At 35.3% G+C, this 25,181-nt stretch overlaps 1 protein-coding gene across 1 annotated transcript in view; it reads right to left on the reverse strand.

The window, feature by feature from the left end:
• The window catches only part of XRCC4 (X-ray repair cross complementing 4), a 265,302-nt gene that overhangs the window by 138,581 nt on the left and 101,540 nt on the right, over positions 1 to 25,181 (reverse strand). The window contains exons 4-6 of the mRNA XM_007451707.1: positions 12,321 to 12,487; positions 4,729 to 4,881; positions 3,734 to 3,840 (exon numbers count right to left, since the gene is read on the reverse strand). Of these exons, the coding sequence (XP_007451769.1) occupies positions 3,734 to 3,840; positions 4,729 to 4,881; positions 12,321 to 12,487 (427 nt within the window). The remainder of the gene's footprint in view (positions 1 to 3,733; positions 3,841 to 4,728; positions 4,882 to 12,320; positions 12,488 to 25,181) is intronic.

Here is a 25,181-nt window from a genome sequence, read left to right on the forward strand (position 1 = left end):
CTTCTGGGTATATGCATAAAAATTGTTTAGTGGTTCCACAATATTCATTCAAATCTTTTACTTGAATGAATATTGTGGAAACACTAAACGATTCTGGGCTCACTAAACCTCTTCATCATGCAGGAATGAGGTAATAATGTAAACAACTCATGAGGAAATCTGGTGATTTTAATAATTAATGATGAAAATATATTTATATAATAAAAATTACTATCAAGTTACAGATCTAGCCATTTAAAGAAATGGCTTTCTGAAAGATAAATGTATTAAATCCCATCGATTTGTTTTCCTCTAGTTTTTATTGTACAGAAAGCACACATGAACCCGCAGTATCTAAAATAAATTCATGTATTTACTTGTACTCTAAGAAGTTATTGTCAAGACAGCAGAATAAGGAAGAAATTCTCACTGTTGTACCCCAATCACATAGTAGTAATATATAAAATACCAAAAGACTAAACTGTGATAAAAAAAAAAATCTCATAGACTAAGAATATATTTTGTCACCATAAAAGAATAGATTATGGAATCTGGTAAATCATGAGGCTGATTTTGTTGTTTAACATATATAATATTTTTCCTCAGATCTATGTAATCTAGTGCTTAATGCAAAATTAAGCATTTTAGATCTAAGATTCACTTTTTTTTTTCCTTTAGCAAACCAGTTTCATGAACACTTCTTGCTGAAGCAGAGAGAAAAGAATAGTTAAAACTTCTAATAAAAATGCTCTTGGGGCTTCCCTGGTGGCGCAGTGGTTGAGAGTCCGCCTGCCGATGCAGGGGACGCTGGTTCGCACCCCGGTCCGGGAGGATCCCACATGCCGCGGAGCGGCTGGGCCCGTGAGCCATGGCCGCTGAGCCTGCGCGTCCGGAGCCTGTGCTCCGCAACGGGAAAGGCCACACAGTGGGAGGCCCGCGTAAAGCAAAAAAAAAAAAATAAAAAAAAATGCTCTTAATTCTTGACATAGAAAACTTGTCAAAAGCAAGTTAAATGCAAAAAAAAAAATTAGACTCAGAGACCTACGGTCAAATATGTTGTGAACTAGATATGAGTTAAAGAAAAAATTCCATGTTGGGCTTCCCTGGTGGTGCAGTGGTTTAGAGTCCGCCTGCCGATGCAGGGGACAAGGGTTCGTGCCCCGGTCCGGGAAGATCCCACATGCCGCGGAGCGACTGGGGCCATGAACCATGGCCACTGAGCCTGCGCGTCCGGAGCCTGTGCTCCGCAACGGGAGAGGCCACAACAGTGAGAGGACCGTGTACTGAAAAAAAAAAACAAAAACACTAGAAGGACCATGTAAAATATAGAAAAAATACGTAATGACCTAAACATTTTTGAAGAGAAATTTTGCCAAATTTAAAAGAGTAGAATTATAATGTAAAGCTTTGCTTAAAAGAGACAACACATAAAGGACCCCATTCTCATATACCCATGTTTAACCGTATACTTTCTCTTCAAAAATAATTTTCATCTACATCAAAGTTTCGTGAGATACTCTGAATAGGGAACAAAATCAAAGGCCATTGTGTTTAATAAAAATTCAGAATGTTCAAATTGGAAAGAGTACAGATTCTCTTTCTTTGTGAGCTTTCAATTACATCTGATTATTTTAAAAAAGGATTTCATTTTAAATGGGCCACAAATGTAAACCAAGCATAGCCTCCAAATGAAATTTTACTCTCATGTGCAAAATGAGAGTCTGTGTGTGACTGACCCAATTCAAATCTAATTAGAATCAGATTAATCAATCAACTAATTTAATCAACAACAGAACGTTTCCATGAATGTAATTAGACACTTTCCTGTGTCTTTGTTCATTTATTCTACCTTCTTTCCTGTCATTAGGGGAAGTGCCCATGCTCCTAGCTAAATGAATCCTGCAGTTTGTGCATCTGATCCCATCTTATCTACTTAGAGACAGTATTCTAGCAATTCTTACCTCTGTCTACTGCCTGGACATTTTTCTCTCTCTCTCTCCTTATGTACTCCCATCAGTATGCAAACATGGCAGTATTTCTCTCATCTAAGAGAAAAAAAAAAAACCCTCTTGACCTCACCTCCCCATCGAGCTCTTGACCTGGGTCTTTTCTCTTTTTTTTTACAGTAAAACTTGTTAAAAGCATTGCTTATATTTGCTATCTCTTCTCCAATTCTCTCTTCTCATTCCTTTTGAGCCTCCTATTCTATTCCCCACCATTCCACTGAAAATGTTTTATTAAGAGCCCCAACAACATTTATATTGCTAAATACTGCAGTCAGTGCTCATCCTCATCTTCCCTGACCAATGTGCAGCATTCAACTCAGCTGATCACAGTCTCCTCCTTGAAACACTGTGTCGACTTGGCTTTCAGGATACCACATCTACAATATTTGCTGCTCCCTCAGTCTTCTGCATTGGTCTCCTCATCTTCCTGACCTCTGCGCACTCAAGTGTATCAGGGCTGAGTCCCTGGACCACTGCTCTTTTCGGTCTTCTCAAACTCCCTTGAGATCTCAGCCAGCTCTAAATACCATCTTATTTGTCAGCAGGGGCCCTCCCCCAAAGTCCAAATTTGTATGTCCATCTCTCTACTCAATACCTCAGAATTAATGTTTCCAAAACTGAGTTCCAGCCCTTCCCCTCGCAGTCTCCCCCACCTTGCTAGGTCAACTGCATCTTTCAATAGTTCATTCCAAAAAGCTTACCATCACCGCTGTCTTTCTCTGATGACCCATACCCACTTCATCAGCAAATCCTGCTGCCTCTAAACATTTCTAGAATCTGCCCTTTGTTTACCACCTTCACTGCTTTCACTCTCGTCTAAGGCCCTCTCATCCTTCACTCACTGTTGAACTAGCTTACTGTCTATCTTCTGCACTTATCATCCTATATTCTCAACACAACAGATTAATCCTGTTAAAACTTAAGTCAGATCATGCCACTTGACTAGTTAAAATTCTGTAACAGTTTCCAGTATCACTCAAATTGAAAACTGAAATCCATACAATGGCCTAAAAGACCTTATACATTATCTGGCCTCTTTGACCTCATCTCCTATTACTCCCTATCTTCATCTTTCCACTTTATGCATACTGCTCTCCATGCTATTGCTTGAACACATCAGGCAAAATTCCACATCAGGGCATTTGTACTTAACTGCTTTTTCTGCTTTCCCACAGGTAGACTTACACCTTTTCACTGAGGTCTATTCTGGTGCCTTAGCTAAAATCACAACCCTCATCCCTATTCCCACCCTGACATTTTTTATCATCCTTCCCTGGTTTATTTTTCTCCTCAGCATTTATCACTAACATACTTTAATTTACTCATCTTGTTATTGTCTGTTTCCCTGGCTAGAATTTAAACTCCACGAAAGAGGAAATTTTTGTGTTTTGCTCTCTACTGCACAGAAGAGTTCCTGGTACATATTTGACAGGAAGACATATCTTGCTCATCGTTTATGCATCTTTGTTTAATGAGGAATAGTATACCTTGATGTACATGTGTGTGTGTGTATGTATATACATGTGCATGCTTGTTTGTTTTGTTGTTGCCAACGAGTTGCTGCATTTTATAATAAATATTAATTTTTAACATTAAGTAGTTGTGGTTTTAGACTAAAAACCCTAAAGAATGTGTGTAGAAAAAATTATTTTTATAACATTTTTCTTTAAGGTTTATTATCATAATAAGTAATAAATAATAAGCCCAAGTGAGATGTTCAACAAAGGAAATAAATGTATTTACTTTACCTGGACTTAACACAGAGGGATTAGGTGGGATTTCACTTTCCTCATCAGTACTTTCATCATAGATTGCATCTCTGTCAGTAGTCATTTCAGAACATGTTGGAGTTTCCCTAGAAACAGAGAGAGGTAGACTTATAAATTATTGGTTCATTCCTGGCTAGGTATCAAATTCACCAGTAAGTAATTATAGAAAATATCCCTGGAAAAACATTATAATTAAACAAATATATATTGAAATATATATAATTAAGATGAAAGCACTTTAAAGACTATATGTTAACTCTCTTAAGAACAAGTTTCTCTTTTACCTTATATAAATGTGGTTTAGTGCTCACTATAATTAATTCTTGAGTCAGTTTATTATCATTTATTATTTAGCTATCAAATCACAATACTATTCTTCTAAATTACCTTCTGTGGGTCACAGAGTAATCAGTACTTTACTGATCTCAAAGCAGTTCTGCCTTTCATTTGGTCTCCCCAAAACTCTGAGATGGGTACCTTTATTCTTATTATGAAGATATCCAAGTAAGGCACAGATAGTTTAAGGATTGTCCAAGCCATACCACAGTCATAAGTCACCTATGATTCTTCCTTAAAAATCAAGTACATATTCACACTTAGAGTCACTTGATCTAAAATTAAGCATTGCTTAGACATCGAGATTACAAATGTGTGCCCAACGCTATGGTTCTGCAGAAGATGAAAGCTTTTAATTAATATATTTCTTAGTGATGCCTAAGAATTAAACTAATATTATTTAGGTAAATCTCATGCCAGTTTTATGATTTAAGTCTAGATGTGACAGTTGGGCAGGCATGGAGAGATCATGTTGAGTATTCTCCAGTCCACTGCATCTAACAACCAGAGCATCCAACCCCAGACTATCAAATGATCTCATATTACTAAAAAGTTGGCATCTAACTTTCATTAAGTTTGGGAAGAAATTGCACTAAAATGTCAGCATCTGCCATCCCAAAACAGAAAGGTCAAAATACCTTTTATGCTCGATGTTCTTTTCCAGTTCTTGAACTTCATTTAACAATTTATGTAAGCTTCTGATCTTTGCTTTCTTCTCATTCAGCACCAGAATGAACCGTTTATAAAGATCAGTCTCCAAAGCTTCCTTAGCACTCACACATTTTTCAAAACTAAAATATAAACAAACAAATAAATAAATCATGCAGGTTTTGTTTTAGCATTATTCAATCTAATACTGAAGACAATTTCAAGAAAATTTTTCAAGAAAAATACAATTAAAATCATTTAAACATGTTTTCATTGATTTAAAGTTTTATACAGGTAAACAAATAATTAGAACTTATTGTTCATTAGCGTTTGTAGTTTACATACTGAGAAAAGGATAGAAATTGGAAACTGACAGCAAAAAAGCTTTTAAAACATCTAAATGCCTAAATGTAATAACTTATTCACATCTATGGTTTATTTCCAAAAGCACATATTTGTGGGAGAAATTTCAAACAAGAGTAACTATAGCCTATGTTTCTTGTACTTTGTTAATATTACTATAACAGCAACCATGATCTTGTTTTGTGATTAAGTGATTTACTTAATCAGTTCTCCGCAAATAGATTATGAACTGCTCCACAACAAGAACATGACATACCCAGTTGTATCTTATAACCCAGCAAACACACACACACACACACACACACACACACACACACACATATTTATCCAACTTGAAATTTCCAAGGAGGTTAATGATACAGCAAATGTGAAACACTATACATTTTAAATTTTAGATATATAAGATAAAATTCTCTATCATTTATAATTCTTCCTACAATGTTCAAATGAGCTAACAAGAGACTGTACTAATTTTAATCTCTCAGATATATATAAAATAAAGAAGGCAAACTAGCAGAGGTTGTATATACTTGATATGTGCATACACACACACCATGAATAAACCTCTATTTTAAAGATTCAAATATAAATTATTTCATGTAATATATTCTTTTAAAAGGAGTTTAGCTCTGCCTGGTTTTCTCTTTAACATACTGTTAATTATACTTGTTGTTCTATACAGGTATTCTAGTATTTTCATTATATATATTATTTAACTATATATATTTTTCAGTGAAATAATTAGAAACAAAAATGACAAAATTTGATATACATGTCCTTATACTTTCAAGAGACTACCTAGCTAGAAATGCAAAGAATTAGGGCCTCTCATGGGATGAAAGGGAACATATGGCATTATATATTCTGGGACCAATTACAGCAGTCTTATACCGTAGTCATTGCCAAGGCTGTGAACTCCGTAAGGGCAGAGAGCATGTATGTTTTATTGGCTGCTTTATCCTCTGTGCCTAGCATAGTGTTTGGCATTCAACAGATGTTGAATAGCTATTTATCAGATAAATGAATGAAGTGAGCAAGTTAATATGGACATCTTATAAAGAAATGTAAAACCAGTGATTCTGAATATTATATTTTTCACTCCTTTAATAGCTATTCACTATTGTAACAGTAATATTTTTCATCTTCTTCAAGCTTCTAAAAAATTGTGATATTTAAGTGATGCACATAATGGTACAGCTAAATGAGCTTAGGAATAGAAAGGAAGAAAATAAATGAAAAAGCGTAGGGATGCTTAATGCTTATGTTTTGTAAAGAGGGAATCAATTACATTTCCTAAAAGGCTAATGGATTTAAAAATAAATAAATGTGACCAAAAGATGCATGAAAGTAAAATTAAAATGAAACCTGGGATGTGGTTCAGGGGAGAAAAACAAGACCAGGGGAAGTGATCAAAATTCCTCATCTTATAGCAGGGAGCACACAAGTAAATCTTAAATTTCAGAACATTAAGAAGTAGAGTGAATAAGTATATGTAGCAAATCACCAAAAGAATGAAAATAGAAATTCTAAAAATTAATTACCTACAAGGGTAGGCTAAGGATAGAGGATTTTTAATTTCATACTCATCTGTACTTGCTGAACATTTTATATAGGATTAACTTTAATTTAAAAAATTGTTTATCCACTTGCAAAAAAAACTGTGATAAATATTAATATAGTAGTACCTCTATCATCAAGCAAAGGTCTCTGAGAAAGAAGTACTCCAAAAGGTGTGGGGGGAAAAAATAGAGCCAAAGTTGAGGAGAAGCTGCCAATATTGATGGCTTATTTTAAGCTGGGATATGTTACTGCATTTATATTTCAGATGCAAAGTGTTTGTAAACATTATATTCTTATTTTCTTGTACTATTTTCCAATGTAACACAAGTTTAAAAGATAACGGCCGATGCAGGGGACGCGGGTTCGTGCCCCGGTCCGGGAGGATCCCGCATGCCGCGGAGCGGCTGGGTCCGTGAGCCATGGCCGCTGAGCCTGCGCGTCTGGAGCCTGTGCTCCGCGGTGGGAGAGGCCACGGCAGTGAGAGGCCCACGTACCGCAAAAAAAAAAAAAGATAACTAGGACATACACCTGAGCGTACAATAATAAAATACTTTAAACATGTACAAAGTAAAAATCAGTTATAAAAATTTACAATAAAAATCTTGTATAATAATTCAATATGTAAATCCATAACTATAGTAACCAATTAGTAACTTATCTGATTTAAAGGCATATTTAATTTCCATATAAGTCACTTCAATAATTGTTGATTGAAAGATTATGTGTACTTATCAACTATCAAGCAAATTTCCAAACCTTTATTAAAATTAACATTTGGTATAACTCATGAATTAATAATGAAAATAGATATCAAAATGAAATATCATATCCTTTTTGTCTAAAGAATATTATTAATCTAAATAGATAGGGTCACGGCTACATTGTCAAAGGTAACAACATTTCAGTGATAGGAAAGCAAACTCAGTAGAATGCATGGCATTCTGTGAGTTAACCTTGCTTGGTTTTAGCAAAGCTTTAGGATTTTGTTACAACCAAACCTCTAATCATTAAACTGAATAACACTTCCTAGACAAAGCTGGGGAGTGGGGGTTGGCTAGGAAATAGTATTATTGTGAATAGTTTCAGGATATGAATTTACTCTTGATTATTAATTATTAACAAATTCAGAGAACTCTATCTTTTTATTTAATATTCAGTAACTAACAGGTACATACCATCCTCCCATCACATTTGTAATGCCATTCCTCCCTTACAGCATTATGATGTTACTATGCCTTCCATATTATTGATACTTGCCTCCTGCTAACCCTCCACGTCAAGAACTGAACAGGTATTAGTAAGTGAGACATACGGGATTCATTGCTAAGTTTAGCAATACTAAAGGAGAACTCACATACAACCAGATCAGACCACAGCTTGTCCAAGGATCATCTCCAAAGCAAAGCTCAAACCTGATGAAACGATAAATAACATCAAACAGGAAAGGCCTAATGATGCTTTATCCTTTTAACAGTGACTGGGACAACAGAACAATAAAGTTTAATTAGCAACCTAGGACTGAGGTATCCAGGAACTCAGACCAAAGGATAGCACTTAAAAAAATAAAAATAAAAGAGTAAAAACTAAATATGGAAAACACTGAATATTCAAAATAAAATACTTCTGGATGGGAAAACAAAGAATTTAAGAATAAATGTCAAAAAAAACCCAACAAAAATGAGAGCAGAAACAAGGTAATTTCATGGAGAAATAACATCCAAAATAAAAGAGTAAATGATAACCCAAAATAAAACAATATATATGTAAATGTGAACATGTGGTACTTAGAAACAGTGCAGTAATCCTTGTATTTACAGCTCTGATCAAATTTATATCCAGGTCAGGGTTGTGCAGCAAAAGAAAATCTACACAGAGTTCAGAGGACAAAGAATGCTAAAAAGAAATGGAAAAGCAAGCAGTGGTAAAGAGATTTAATAAGCCTCTAAGTACTGAAGAAGATGGTAAACAGCTGTTCCTCATCCTTTCTGATGACAGAACAAGAGGAAATGGCCTTCAGTACACCATGAAGGACTCAGATTACCAATAGATGGAAGGAAGAATTTTCTGCCTGTGACTGTTCTTAAACAACGTAATGGGCTACCAACGGGAGTTGAAGATATCTCTTGAGGTCTTTAAAAATTGGACTAAATTCATCTGGCTATAATGTGATCCTAGCTTGAAGGCAGAGAGATGAAGTAGAAGAGCTTTCAAGGTCTCTTCTATTCTAATGATTCCATGAGTGTCAACCCAATTCAAAATGCTGAAAACTGCCTTCAATTACAGGTTTAATAACTATAACTCAGAGTAAAGCTAGAGAGTTTCTAACTTGATGTCTGAGTGCAAACAAAAGACCTATTCAGTAACGTGGAACTTCAGAGTTGTTATTTGAAACTAAATAGGAAAAACCAGTGAAATAAATATAGCTAATGACCTAAGGATTTACATACAATATTTCTAATGTCTTCTCCTTTATCTAAACTATACAGAATTAAATTAATCCAGTAATGTCACTTGTTTAAAATGGAGCTAAGACTGCAATTATTAAATAGCAAATAAAAGAATAACAGCAAATATATATGTTAAAAGTCCACATGTTAAAGCTCATTCTTTTTACTCTTACTGTAATTCCTCACTCCTTACTCAAACCTTATTTATTCTCCACTGTCACCCCAAATGGAAATAGCTTTAGATTTGGCTGTGATTATAATGATACATATTTAAATACAAAAATATATGCAAAAAATACTCCCAAGAAGTAAAGGAAAATTTAATTCACAATTCCAGACACACACTATTATCATTTAATTTTCTCTTTCTAGATACTCTCTATCTAAAGACATATTTTACAAAAAAAATGAGATACTCTTCATATTTTTGGAAATTCACATTTTGCCTCAACACATCATAAACATTTTCCATGGTATAAGCACCATGTATATGATTGCTTTTTGCTCATATAATATCCTATTGTGTATTAAATATATTTCAGACCTATCTACCATAGCTTCTAAGGGAATTCTCAGCACGTTTTGTGCCCCACACCCCCACTCTCCCAGGCACACATAGTTTTGAAAAATGATAAGGAAGAAATGATTGAATGGACACTGATATAAGACTAATCAGAAGCAGCACAGGAAACTGAACTGTGACCAGGCCTAATAAGAAGACTTCAACTCTACTATCTATGTGGTCAGTTACCTAACTCAGTATGTTTGTATCCTATTTCTAATCTCTCTAAAGACTCTTATCAGTACTACTGCCTTATGGAAGCAGGAGCTGTAAATCCTTTGCTCATTTCCCAGTGTATTAAGGCTCTGGAGAGGGAAAACTTCAGGAAATACTGCTTGGCCATGACCAAGGTGTATTTACAGCTCTTTAAAATGGCCACTTTCTCTGTGATAGGAAAGAAAACCAAATTTGGAAAATAGATAAATCTACTAACCCAACATCTAGAATACAACCAAGAGCCTAGAATTCTCTGGAGTGGACTTTGTTTCCTCTGTTTGAAAGGCCACTCCAAGGGCACACATCTTCAATTGCTGAAGAAGATATGTGATCTAGTGTTTACAAAAAAAAAAAGAATAGCTGGAGCATAATAAGACTGGTGATAAGCTACATGGCTATGCTTTTGATAAAATAGGTAACTTTTTGCCACAAAAACACAAAAGAATTTTCTGGGTAATTCCGAAATAGCAAATCAAGCATCCATGGGGCACATATTATATATACCCTCATACGCTGTTTTACAGCACAAGGTATATTTGTCTCCACTGTCTCATCTTTGTTCCCTGCTGCTTTCCATCCTATGGCAGTGGTGTTGAATACTGATGAGATAATACCTCTTTCAACCTCTTGCAGACATTTTAAAGCAATTTGCTCAAGTACCAAGTACCCAGTCTGCATTTTTGTGGGCAATTTGTGAATCAAATTTCCGATCATCCTGAGGGTATTTTGAGTTTTTAATATAATGGCTTATCACGACCAGAGTACGTCTCATTTCATTTGATTTATTTTGTATATAAAATAGAAAAACACACCCAAACTACTGATATGAGCCCCAAAACATGCTTTCTAGAACAAATATTTGATATTAATTCATAGGAACATGAATTTTAAAGAGAAAGTTAAAGAGAAACGCTAAATTATTTTTCTGTATGGTTTCCTAACATTTATATAATTTTGATTTGGTCTAATTACTTTATATAATTGGAGATAAAAATTAATTCAGAACTAAAAGAAAACAAGATATTTTATTAATATAATAAATGAGAGCCAAATAGAACCAAGTTTTAGGTGATAGGTGTTAAGTTGATGCCTTGCATTAATTAATAAATATAAGTAAATGTATAGAAACAATATTCTCTAGTCAACCTCATTTTCACATACATATATTGATGATGATAAAACCCTTCACGTTTTTCATGCACTCCCCCATATACTTACTAATGTCCATAAAGAACAATCTTAGTGAGTGTCCTAAAAAGACCCTAAATTGGATAAATGTTCTTATGTTTTAGAGCAACTGGTTTGAATGAAAGATAAAAAATCTACTTTACATACTGGATGTAATAATAATTATTATTATTTTATATATTCTACATAATTATTTCAAATGTTGCAATATATATATACAAATGCATGCATATTATATTAATATATCTTTATAGAGATACAAATATTCACAACATATATTTTATTTCCTTCAAACATCTTTTACATAATAGAGTAATACAAGCTACACCCTGGATCGGCCTAGATTATGATATAGTTGAGAAAAATGCATAATTGAGAAGATAGGTCACTTTCTTCTTCATCGTTTAAAAGATAAGGAGCAAAATCAGGAAAATAAAGGCTTTTCAATGTCTTATCCAGTAGTAACAATTACTTCTTTTTAAAATGCTGATAGTATGAATTTTCAATCAATCAGCAAAAATAAGTCTTTATTAGGAACCAAAACACAAACTTCACCTGAAATAGATGCCATTCATAAAAAGATTCCAAATAAGGAATCAACTATGCTTATTTATATTTCATGTCTTTTTTATTAATTATTAATCTTATAATTTGAAGTCAATTAATCCTTATAAACATCAATTTCCTAAACTTTGATTAATATTAATGGGTTCTGGGCTTCCCTGGTGGCGCAGTGGTTGGCAGTCCACCTGCCGATGCAGGGGACGCGGGTTCGTGCCCCGGTCCAGGAGGATCCCGCGTGCCATGGAGTGGCTGGGCCCGGGAGCCGTGGCCACTGGGCCTGCGCGTCTGGAGCCTGTGCTCCGCAGCAGGAGAGGCCAAAACAGTGAGAGGTCCGCGTACCGCAAAAAAAAAAAAAAAAAAAAAAAAAAATTAATGGGTAAAAAAAAAAAAAAAAAAAAAAATTAATGGGTTCTGATTCTCATTGTGCAATTACTCCTTATTGTTATTAGTTTGCCGGGGTCACCAAATACTAAGGACCTAAAAGTGTTAATGTACTCATATAATGTACAATAATGACCAATAATTTAGTTTAATCACATTAAGTAAAGGTATAATTAATGACAGATTTCATTTTAAATATATGCTAGTCTACATATATTATAAATGTATAAATCATTAACTTATAGCTACAATGATATAAAGAGCTTAGTGTTTTTATGATACAAGCACATTATGCACACACCGTCCTTGGACATCATTCCAGTCTCTCAGAAGCCTTTCATTTTCTTTCTGCAGGTGCTCATTTTTGGCTTGGTTTTCTGCAATGGTGTCCAGGCAACGACAAATAAGTTCTCTAATGACCTCAGCTGGGTTTGCAACTTTCTCTAGGTTGAAGGAACCAAGTCTGAACTAGGATGAAAGGAAAACATGATTAGCTTTGGGGGAGAATATCAAGATTGAGTGGCCCAGTTTTAAATACACATATTTTCTTCTGAGGGGGAAAAAGTTTAAGATTTAAATATAGCTCATTTACCAGATATAAATACAATGAACAAAATTACTGGGCAACTTCCTACTTTCTTACTAAAGCTTATCAGATAAATCAACATATAACCTAAGAATAATTCTTTTTAAGTGGTAAGTCATTCTCCCACCTCCTAGCAAAAAGAAAACAACATAAATACCATATAAGCATACTACCATCTGTTTGCTACTACCTAATTTAAGTCACTATGCTCAGAATAAGGAAAGAAATTATACATGAAGACTTTTTTTTTTTTTTGGCCATGTGGCATGCATGCAGGATCTTAGTTCCCTGACCAGGGATCAAACCCGTGCCCCCTGCAGTGGAAGCGCAGAGTCTTAACCACTGGACTGCCAGGGAAGTCCCTACATGAAGATTCTTAACTCTAGTTTCTGTTAGTACTGATGGTAAAATCAAATAACTGACAGAAGCTACTTGTGAAGAAAGAGAAAAATTTTTGTAATAGCTAAGAAAAATATAGGGTTTTAAAAAACAGATAAAGGAGTAATGACTGTTACCAGGTTTATCAAAAACCAACAATTTATTACTATAAATTATAAATAATAATGTCACATGTCAAACTTGAGTACTTTTGCATAAAGGTAAGACATAAAAATATCTTAATTCCTCTGTTAGAGGGCACTACAAAATAAAACAGTGTAATACAATTTTATTATAGTTAAGGAATTCTGAAAGGAACACAGGCTCTCCTCATTTGGTAGATAAAGATACTGAAACATAATGATTTACTAATAACTATAATATCCTTACTATTAAAATTAGAATTATTGTAACTAAAATAAGCTTTTAAATGACAATTATAATTATATAGCCACCATACCTTACAATTGAAGTACAACTCAAGCACAGCACAAATACAAATTAATCTAATCATCACCAAAATGGAACTATTATTATATCCATTTTATAGATTAGTAAAGTGAGGTTCAGAGTAGTTATCTAATATATTGAATGAATAAAATCAAGATCCTACTATACTGTTACACTGTTTCCTGACATAAATGAGTATGCTAAACAAACAAGTAAGAGGAAGAATTAGGTTCAGAACCTACACATAATTCTGAAGAGAGATTTTAAAGGCATTAAGTAGGTGGCAAAATTGAGAGTACAAAAGGGTTTTTTTGGTTTTGTGTTGTTGTTTGTCTCCTGGATCAGTAATTTCTATTACGGCATTCACTAATAGGAATATTTCTAAAGTGTCTTGCTTGTAAAGGAGTATTTCTATAAATATGTTACATACAGATTGAGAAATATTTAATAGTGATTGATAATTCTGAGACAAATCACTGTTAGTCAATTTACAAATAAAACTAAAAGTCACTACAGTAAAAATCCAATGTTTGCAATCTGAGTGGCAATTTACAAAACATTTCAGTTAATTCCTATAATTTAGAATCATTTAGTTGTTGAACCCCACAGAGTTAACTTTTCTGGATGAATTATGTTTACCAATTTATTTTAAATTTTCAGATCAAAAACACAGGTAGATGTATTACTTAATATTTTAGAAACCGTGTGAAAAGACTTAAACACTGACAATTCCTAGGTGTTGAAAAACATTTATATATACTTGCTTAAAATGTAAAGGAAAACAAAGGATATTTTTATTCTTGTATTATAGGCACATTTTAGAGGACTGAATAGTACTGGTTTAGTCACAAAGAAACTGAGTATGTATTTGTGTATTTTTTTTTTGAAATCCAGGAGGTCACAATGTCTTCTTAATCCTTTAATTTGTTTTATCTGTTTTATCTCACCTCTTTCTCTTTCTTAACAAAAGAATGGGAATCAGATTAAGAAAAATTGTCCTTTATTTCAATATTTCAATGAGTACATCCAGTTGTGTAGATAGATATATAAAACCTAAATTAGAGATTAATTCTAATTTTAATAGTAAAATTATTATTTTAAAATAGTATAATTATTATTAAACCTTTACCCAAAAAAGACTTGGAAAAATTCTAAAAATTTTGAAATTATTTCAGACTATTTGTCACATTTGATTTATTTCTCTTATACTTAGAATCAAATGGCCAAAAACATTTGCATATAAGTGCATATAATGAGTCCATTTAACAAGTATATAAGTTTAAATAGGAAAGTTTTATCTATGTAAAGAATATATAAATTGAAAGTAAATTTGAGCAGTAACCTTTTAAAGCTTCTCTTATGCAAACAAACATACAAAAAATAAAGATTAGCTGTAGAATATTACTTCTTTGAGTCGATACAGAAGAAAAATTAAGCTTATTTTATTTTTAGACAATAGATTACATTATCAGTAAAACATAAACCCACACTGTGATTTTGTATTCTCGCATTATCACAATTGTCAGGAAGCTTTGACTAAGATGGACATTTTTAGAAAGAAAAGAGTTTTTCATCACTTGGAAGTTTCAACAATGCCAAATGGATAATGATCCATTATCCATTTCAAAGTGTGATATTCAGGATCACACACTGATCCTGAATACAGTAATCAGTAAAATACAAATGCACAGATAAACACAAGTCTAGCTCCCTAACATTCTATTTTAGATGGCAAAAGAAAAAGGGAACAATTTAAAATCACTAATAACAAGAAACTTTTTTCAAAATATCATTCAAATCCTTACATCCAAAATTCCAAAAGAGAATTCTTAAATTTCTTCTTGGCTATTCAGTATAGAATAAACTTAAAATGTCATTTCTTCTTAAGAGTAGGCAAGTATTTTTCAGTTTCTATTGTTTCTAATTATATTCACTAGTTTTGGGTCCTTTAACAGGCGTGAACATCTGTTATTCCAAACAATAAAAATAATCAAGAAGTATTTAAAACTCAATCCAAGAAAAATATTTTACTTGAGATATTCTGCTTATGTTGTAGAAAAATTCTGGAATGTATGAGAGAGTGAGTCTGCTGGACCATCCTGTCTGTATACACATGGTTCAGAGCCAAGGCAGGAAGCACCCTTCCACTCTCACTACCTCTGTTCCAGCCTGTCTACCTCATAGATGCAAGGGACCACACGCCCATGTGAACTGGACTTACAGAAGGGCCTCAAATCAGGCCTAATGAATTGAGAAGCATAAAATATTTCTGTGCTCTAACTCTATATTCAGCCCATCTTTATACCATCCCTCAAATGAAGTGGCAACTTTAGAAAAGTATTGTTTTTAAAACTAGCAAATTCCAACAAAAGTTACACTGTATGTTTTTGTCAATTTAAAAATCTTTTACTTTAGTTTTTTGTTGGACATGTAAGGCTATTAACACAGATGTTCTTTATTAGTTCTGTAATTTCAAAATAATCTGCAATATGAAATCAGGACTTCAAATGGTACACCAGAGTCAGAAACCACAAATTAAAGACATTTTGAAAGTATATCTCTTCTTTAGAGGCATGGGCAAAAATAAATTTCTCTTTTGTAGTTAGTTCTCAAGATCATATGGAGAATTCAGTGTACACAAACCTATACTAAGCATCTCATTCAGTCTATAATCTAAGATTTTAAGCTATGTTTTTATTTTTCCATGTAAAAAAAAGTTGAAAACAATTAACTTCTTAAATACTGGTAATCATAGTAGGTTGCACTAGTTGACTCTAAACTGTCATTATTTTAGCTAGCAAAACAGATAGCATCTTTGATCTGATCTGCATTAAAAATTCTCAATTTCAGAAAACTTATCCATTTTCTTTAGCCAGGCTTTTATTCTGGATACCTATCTGTCAATTCTTTAAATCCAAGATTAAATGCCACACCCCCTTACTCATCACTTCAAAGTCCAGATCAAATTCTCTTTAACTACTTTAGCCTACATTGGCTTCTCTGTTCTTGATACTTCAGTTTGTCTCACACAATTTTTCACTCAGTTTCATCCTCCCTATATTTTTCTCTTGTTTCAGAAATGCAGTCTTTTCCTTTAAATTTCTAGCTCTTTGAGGTCAGAGACCCTATCTTACGTCTTCCTTAGTCTCCACAGTGTCTTATACAGTTCTAGACATATATTAAGTGCTCAATAAAGACTTGAATTTTTAAAAATTGCAATGATCCTTATTAATGAGAGAATACAATTATAATGTGGCAGGTAAAGGAAATAATTGGGACAGTGATTCTCTGAATACAAATTAAGAAATATTTTAATCTGTTCAAGGATGTAACAGTTTTATTTTATTGAATAGTATAATTTCAACAAAAAGGGCATGGTTTAAATATTGCATGATAGCTCTCAATACTGTGATAATACATAAGTTTAATGAAACCTAAAAAGATACTTTTTTTTTAAAGAATGTATAAAGTTATATATGTACTCAGTTTTCAGGTTCTTTGGAGTGGCCAAACAGATAAAAGAGAATATATAGTATTGGTAAAATACACTAAATAAACACTAATTCCAGGGGAATTGTTTATGGTCATTCCACATGTTTCTGGGGATAGGAGGATTATCAAGGTGTGAGTTGATACTCTGCTTAGAATATATCAACTAAAGAGCTGCGTTTTGATACGTTATCAAAGTAGTCTAAATAACCTTACAAAATTAATCTTTGTTACTGTCCTGGGAACCAAGATGTAAAGCTAAAAGAAAAGGAGGAATAAAGATATCTTGATGTGATTCCTAGGCAATAATGGTCAGATAGGAACTCCGTTCTTCTCAGTATGTGTTTTTAAATTTATTAGTATTAAAAAAAAAAGTTTAGCTGTGTCTAGATATGTATACACTAAAAAAGTAAAGCCTATTCATTATAGTTTGTAATATAGGACATTTTGTCTATTGTAGACAAATACATAGTTGTAAAATTCTAGTAATAAAGGAAATCAGTCAAGTTATGTAGTAAAAAAGAAACTAAACTGTATTACTTTGGCCTAGTTATGTTAATCATCAACTGTAAGTATTTTGAATCAACAAGTTTTTACTAAGATCTTAGTATCATGAACTCTTTGGTTTTGTGACCTGCTGAAATGTTATTTTAGATTTAAATAAAAAACATTACAAATGAATCTTCTAAATCAGTGACATACCTAGGTTGACAACTGGTCACATTTAACTTCCAAGGTAGCTAGCTAGAACTGAGAAAAGAATACTGATAAGGACTTTCTAAGCAGATAAGACAGCTTTATTGTGAGACTATTAATCTCACCTTTCCAACAATTTTCTTGACCAAATTTCTTAAAGCTTATTTAAAAATGTTTAAATATCTCAAGATGATTATATGATCAAACAGGGCTCTGCATATGCAGAGTTGTAGATCTGTAGATCCTATAGGTTCTTACAATTAAAATGCAATCATCTGAAAGTGAAAATACACTGAGCTCTAATTATAGGGCTAAAAATTATTAGATTTTAAGGCCATGCTATATGCTTTAATATATTAAGTACCATTTAAGAATTATTTGGTATTCATAATTGCAAAATTCATTGGTGGGAGTCAGAGAATCCTTGAGAATGAAACGCCCAAAGGTCCATGTGATAAGACCATCTCAGAAGTTACTTTTACTTTGAATGACTGTAAATGTTCATTCCATTATGTCTTGAAATAGAGATGATGAGCCTTTTGGTTCATGGAAAATATAGTAAAAACTAGAAGACTTATCTGGTCTAATTAGGAGTTATAATTAACAATGAAAATTTTTCCTATACATGGATTTAGAATCAACTAAAAGGCTTTTCCCATAGTTAACTGAATTGGGGGTAGTAGGGTAGGTAGAAGGCAGGGGTTGCCTATTATTTGCCTGTTACTTTAATTTTGATATTAGGTTCTGAAAAAGAAATATTGCCTTGGGGGCTTCCCTGGTGGCGCAGTGGTTGAGAGTCTGCCTGCTAATGCAGGGCACACGGGTTCGAGCCCTGGTCTGGGAGGATCCCACATGCCACGGAGCAACTAGCCCCGTGAGCCACAACTACTAAGCCTGCGCGTCTGGAGCCTGTGCTCCGCAACAAAAGGGGCCGCGATAGTGAGAGGCACGCGCACCGCGATGAAGAGTGGCCCCCACTTGCCACAACTAGAGAAAGCCCTCGCACAGAAACTTAGACCCAACACAGACAAAAATAAATTAATTAATTAATAAACTCCTACCCCCAACATCTTAAAAAAAAAAAAAGAAAAGAAATATTGCCTTGGATTTCCTGACACTCTACTAGATCTCATAATACTCATCTAATCATATCTTCATAGTATGCTTCTCTGTCTTCCACTTACAGCCTAAATGGTAATATTTCTTGGAATGGTCCCTTGACCTACTTCTCTTTTTTCTCTGTAGAGTTTTAGGGTTATTCACAATCACAGCTTCCACTATTACAGATAAGCTGAAAACTGCCAAATGTGTATCTACAGGTGGTACCTCTCCTAAAGTCCAGACTTCTATAAACATTTAACTCATTTTTGGAGTGATGTCACCAGTATGTCCTATACAGACCTGAAACTTCAAATGCTAAGACAGAATTCATTGTCCATCCCTCTCACTACTGAACTAACTCCTCTCTGTACTTTCCATTAGACATTCATTCAGTTACACTTGGGTAGTCTAGTGGGTGAACATGGACAATTATCATAGCATTACAATATTAACTTTTTTTTCTCATACTAGTCTGAAAGCTGCAAAGGGATAGGGGCTACATATTACTCAAATTAGTATTCCCATTCTTACATGGTTAAACATAGAATGTATTCATTCATTCATTTATCAGACTTTCTGAGTATGTACTATATGTTAAGCATTGGAGATACTGTTGTGAGCAAGAAAAACACTGTGTCCACTCTCTTGGACCTTATATCTTAGTAGAGGAGGTTGATGATGCCAAATGATCAAATAATAATTTCACACAGTTGTAAATTCAATTAAGAAAATAAAATGAGTCATAAGATAGCTATTAGAGGGCAGAGTATGCTCAGATATAGTGGTCAGGGAACAAGTCCTTGCAAAAACTGAGGTAGAGAACAGAGATGAGATTGGAAAGGTAGACAGGAGAGTAGATCATATAGGATTTTGTAAGCCACAGTAACAAGTTCAGAACTTATTCTAACAAAAAGCCATCAGAAGATTACAGGCAGGAAAACAAGTGCTTACAGAGTACTCAGCATTTCCTCTAAGATTGCCCCCAGTTATCCCAACCTCCTAGTACTCAGGCCCCATGTTATTCCCTCTCCCTGAGTGTGGGCAGGTCTCTGACTTGCTTCTAACCAAGAGAATATGGCAAAAGTGACACATATCAGAATTTCAGACAAACTAAAAACAAACAAAGAAGCATAAAAAATATACAAGGAATCTGATTTGGAATTACACTAATTTTCAAGTTATTTTATAAGGAATTAACTTATTTCCAACATGAATTACAGTGTAATTTATCCATTCAGGACCACTGTATTTCTTTATCTAATCAAGAGGTTTTTTTAATATCCTTTGGTTAAGTTTCTCATTGTTAATTTTTTGTTTCTGTTTTCATTTTTAAAAATTTTTTATTGAAGTATAGTTGATTTACAATGTCATATTAGTTTCAGATGTATAACATAGTGATTTGATATTTTTACAGATTATACTCCACTTAAAGTTATTATAAAATATTGACTGTATTCCCTGTGCTGTACATTATATCCTTGTATCTTATTTATTTTATACCTAGTAGTTTGTATCTCTTAATCCCATCTCCTATCTTGCTCCTTCCCTCAATCCCTCTCTCCACTGGCAACCACTAGTTTGTTATCTGTATCTGTGAGTCTGTTTCTGTTTTGTTACATTCATTCATCTGTTTTATTTCTTAAATTCCACATTTAAGTGAACACATTTGGTATTTGTTTTTCTCTGTCTGATTTACTTCACTAAGCATAACATCCTCCAAGTCCATCCATGTTGTTGCAAATGGCAAAAATTCACTTTTTTATGGCTGAGTAATATTCCTGTGTGTGTGTGTGTGTGTGTGTGTGTACCATATCTCCTTTACCCATTCATCTCTTGATGGAAACTTAAATTGCTTCCATATCCTGGTTATTGTAAATAATGCTGCTATGAACACTGGGGTGCATATATCTTTTCAAATTAGTGTTTTCATTTTCTTTGGATATACACCCAAGAGTAGAATTGCTGAATCAGATGGTAGGTCCATTTTTAGTTTATTGAGGAATGTATATACTCTTATATCCACAGTGGCTGTACCAATTTCTTATTTTCTAATCAAACTCCCTACACTGTAGCTGATAAGACTCCCAAATGATGTGTAGGTAGAAATATGAATGTAACTGCCTACTTAGTAGCCTTATTTTTTGTTATTTTGAATTCCTTGGTCATACCAAAAGGATTATATGGTATTTGGGAAAGTTAGCAATCTCTATTTTAGAATCCCAATACCGACATTTATTTGAAAGTGGGTCGTGAACAAGCAATTATAACCACTGTATTCAAAATAATGACATCCTATAAGACATTCATGAACACAATCTAAGGGCTGGGCATGAAGGATTTTAAAAATAAGCCACAACAGAAATAATACCAAATGGCACAAAAAACTCCACTCTCTTGAGTCAGTTTGAAATTGATTTGTCTTCTAAAAACGGTTGATTACTTTAACACAGTAGCATTCCAGAGAAAAATCTCACTGGGGCTGGGATCACTGTGTGCTGTTGCTTAGCTCCTAAGGCCTCATAGAAACAATAAGCAAGCCAACACTCAGAAAAAAAAAAAACTTACAATATGATAAAATATCTACTATGAGATACTTAGGAAATATATCTTAATAGGACATAGTACAAAATATCATGGACTATTTATTTCTGAATTTAAACCAGTTTACACTGTTTAGTAACAACTGCTTAGGTCTCTCTAACATTCTCTAGGAAAATTAAACGAAAACAATAGAATCTTACATTTTTTTCTGATTATGAATCCTGGACTTTCGTCAGTTAAAAATTACAGAAACTTAAAGCCAATCTCCAACCTCCCAATCCCAAAGCACTGAACTATATATATTTGATGAAACAGCTTGATTGGTTATAAGGCATTATATTGACATTAGAAATTTTTGGAAACAAAGAAAATCATAAACACTTATTGTGTTAACTATAACTGCATTTTCTTAAAATTAGTTATCATAAACTAGTAAACAAAAGGGGTGATCTTTAAAAAGCCATAGAAGTACCAAGTATTTTAAAATCCTAGTTTAAATGAAATGATAAAATATAGGAATCCAGAAAAAATATGTCCATTTTTTATTTGGTATATATATTTCTTTCAAAAACATTTCACAAAGCTTAATAACTGTCTTTTTAAACTATGGATTAAAAAATTCTATCTTGGTGGAATCAAGATGGTGTACTAGGAGGACACGGAATTCACGCCTCCTCACAACTAGGGCACCTACCAGGCACTGGTGGGGGACCACAGACACCTAAGGGGACAGGAAGAACCCCCAGAGTAGGTCCCCGGGTAGGACGTGGGGCGTGGGGGGAGTGAAGGGGGAGAAGAAGTGGAGGCAGGAAGGGACTGGAGGCCCTGGGGGGGCAGCTGCGGGAGGGGAAGGGATCCTACACCCGAAGGGGGAAACTGGGGAACCATTGGGAGGGCAGAGGATCAAAAGGGAGCGTGGCCAGGTTTCCCCTGCCCACTTGACCCCCAGGAACCTGCTGAGATCCCGGGCCTGATCCTCTGCCCACCTAGGCTTCCTCCAGCCGAATGGGTCCTGAGGGAGTGGGAGGGAGGGGAAGGGGAGCATAAGTAAAGGCCGGGGCTTCCCTGGTGGCACAGTGGTTGAGAGTCCACCTGCCGATGCAGGGGACATGGGTTCGTGCCCCGGTCTGGGAAGATCCCACATGCCGCGGAGCGGCTGGGCCCGTGAGCCATGGCCGCTGAGCCTGCGCGTCCGGAGCCTGTTGCTCTGCAACGGGAGAGGCCACAAAAGTGAGAGGCCCGCGTACCACAAAAAAAAAAAAAAAAAAAAGTAAAGGCCGGACCCCTAGGGCTGGCACCTCTGAGGGGCGGCTGGGTTAGGGAAGGAGTTCCTACACCCAGCGGGACCCACCCATGGTTAGGGGTCCAGCAGCGACAGGGAGACCCTGGGGGAGACAGTGGGGGAGGGTTGCAGAGGAACGGAAGGGAATGGGGCCTGTGCTTTCCCTGTCCACTTAGGCAACGGGAAGTCTATTAGGCTCCCGGGCCTAATCCTCTGCCCTCGGAGCCTCCCTCCTGCCACACAGAGCCCAAGCCCCGCCCCTACACCCACCCACCCAGTGACCTACCACTGCACTCGGAGACCCCCTCCAACGCTGGGCCTAAACCCCACCCACACACCCCCACCCAGGGCCCTACCTCCAAACTCCAGAACTCGGAACTCCACACTCCAAAGGCCCTCCTTTCAACACGCCACCTCTCCTCTTCTGTGTAGGTCCTAAAAAGAGACCCCGCCCCACGCTCAACCATCACCCCTCCACCCACCTAGGTCCTTTGCCACCCAAAACCCTGCCCCTGCCTAAGTTCTACCCCCTGCCTAAACTCTGCCCCTATAGCCAAGGTTTTTTGTTTTTTTTTTTCTTTTTCTTTTTTCCTCTTTTAGATTGGGGTCGTTTTACCTTATTGATTCATTGTTGTTGATTCTTTTATAAACCTTTCATTTTTCTAATTTTATTTTATTTTTATACTTTGTTAGTGATCTCTCCTTCTGGCTTGTTCTCTGCCCCCCCACCCCCGCACCTTATTTTTCTTTTTCCTGTTGTGGTTTTATCTTACCTTGTTGCAATTGTTTCAATTATAGTTTTACTTTTCTAATTTATTTTTTATCTTTCTAATTTTATTTTGTTTTTTATTCTTTGATATTGTACTGATCCTTTTTTTTCTTCCTTTCTCTTTTTTTTTTTACGGTGCCATGAAGCTTGTGGGATCTTGGTTCCCAGGCCGCAGGTGGGGCCCAGGCACCTGTGGTGGGAGCTCGAGTCCAAACTGCTGGACTGAGAACCTCAGACCCCAGGGAATATCAATTGGAGTGAGGCCTCCCGGAGGCCCTCATCTCAGCACCAAGACCCAGCTCTATCCAACTGCCTGCAAACTCCAGTGCTGGATGTGTCAGGCCAAACAACCAGTAAGACAGGAATACAGCACCACCCATCAAAAAAAAAAAAAAAAAAAAAAAGAAATGACAAAAAATTTTGCTTAGGACGAAGGAGCAAGGTAAAAACCTACAAGACCAAATAAATGAAGACAAAATAGGCAAGCGGCCTGAAAAACAATTCAGAGTAATGATGGTAAAGATAATCCAAAACCTCAGAAACAGAATATAGAAAACACAAGAAACTTTTAAGAAGGATCTAGTAGAACTAAAAAGCAAACAAGCAGTGATGAACAACACAATTACTAAAATTAAAAATACTCTAGAAGGAACCAATAACAGAATAACTGAGCCAGAAGAACGGATAAGTGACCTGGAAGATAAAATGGTGGAAATAATTGCCAGGGAGCAGAATAAAGAAAAAAGAATGAAAAGAATTGAGGTCAGTCTCAGAGACATCTGGGACAACATTAAATGCACCAACATTCGAATTCTAGGGGTCCCAGAACAAGAAGAGAAAAAGAAAGGGTCTGAGAAAATACTTGAAGAGATTATAGTCAAAAACTCCCCTAATGTGGGAAAGGAAAGAGTCAGTCAAGTCCAGGAAGCACAGAGAGTACCATACAGGATAAGCCCAAACAGAAACACACCAAGACACATATTAATCAAACTATCAAAAATTAAATACAAAGGAAAAATATTAAAAGCAGCAAGGGAAAAGCAACAAATAACATACAAGGTATTCCCCATAATGTTAACAGCTGACCGTTCAGCAGAAACTCTGCAAGCCAGAAGCGAGTGGCAGGACATATTTAAAGTGATGAAAGGGAAAAACCTACAACCAAGATTACTCTACCCAGCAAGCATCTCATTCAGATTTGATGGAGAAATTAAAACGTTTACAGATAAGCAAAAACTAAGAGAATTCAGCATCACCAAACCAGCTTTACAGCAAATGCTGTAAATGAAATTAGAACACTTCCTAACATCATACACAAAAATAATCTCAAAACGGATTAAAGACCTAAATCTAAGGCCAGACACAATAAAACTCTTAGACGAAAACACAGGCAGAACACTCTATGACATAAATCACACCAAGATCCTTTGTGACCCACCTCCTAGAGAAATGGTAATAAATAAATAAATAAATAAATGGGACCTAATGAAACTTCAAAGCATTTCCACAGCAAAGGAAACCATAAACAAGACAAAAAGACAACCCTCAGAATGGGAGAAAATATTTGCACATGAAGCAACCAACAGAGGATTAATCTCCAAAATATACAAGCAGCTCATGCAGCTTAATATCAAAAACAACAACAACAACAACGCAATCCAAAAATGGGCAGAGGGCTTCCCTGGTGGCGCAGTGCTTGAGGGTCCGCCTGCCGATGCAGGGGACGCGGGTTCGTGCCCCGTTTCGGGAAGATCCCACATGCCGCGGAGCGGCTGGGCCCGTGAGCCATGGCCGCTGAGCCTGCGCGTCCGGAGCCTGTGCTCCGCAAATGGGAGAGGCCACAACAGTGAGAGGCCCGCATAACGCAAGA

The sequence above is a fragment of the Lipotes vexillifer genome, unplaced genomic scaffold (genome assembly GCF_000442215.2).
Source record: "Lipotes vexillifer unplaced genomic scaffold, Lipotes_vexillifer_v1.1 scaffold740, whole genome shotgun sequence".
Taxonomy (NCBI): domain Eukaryota; kingdom Metazoa; phylum Chordata; class Mammalia; order Artiodactyla; family Lipotidae; genus Lipotes; species Lipotes vexillifer.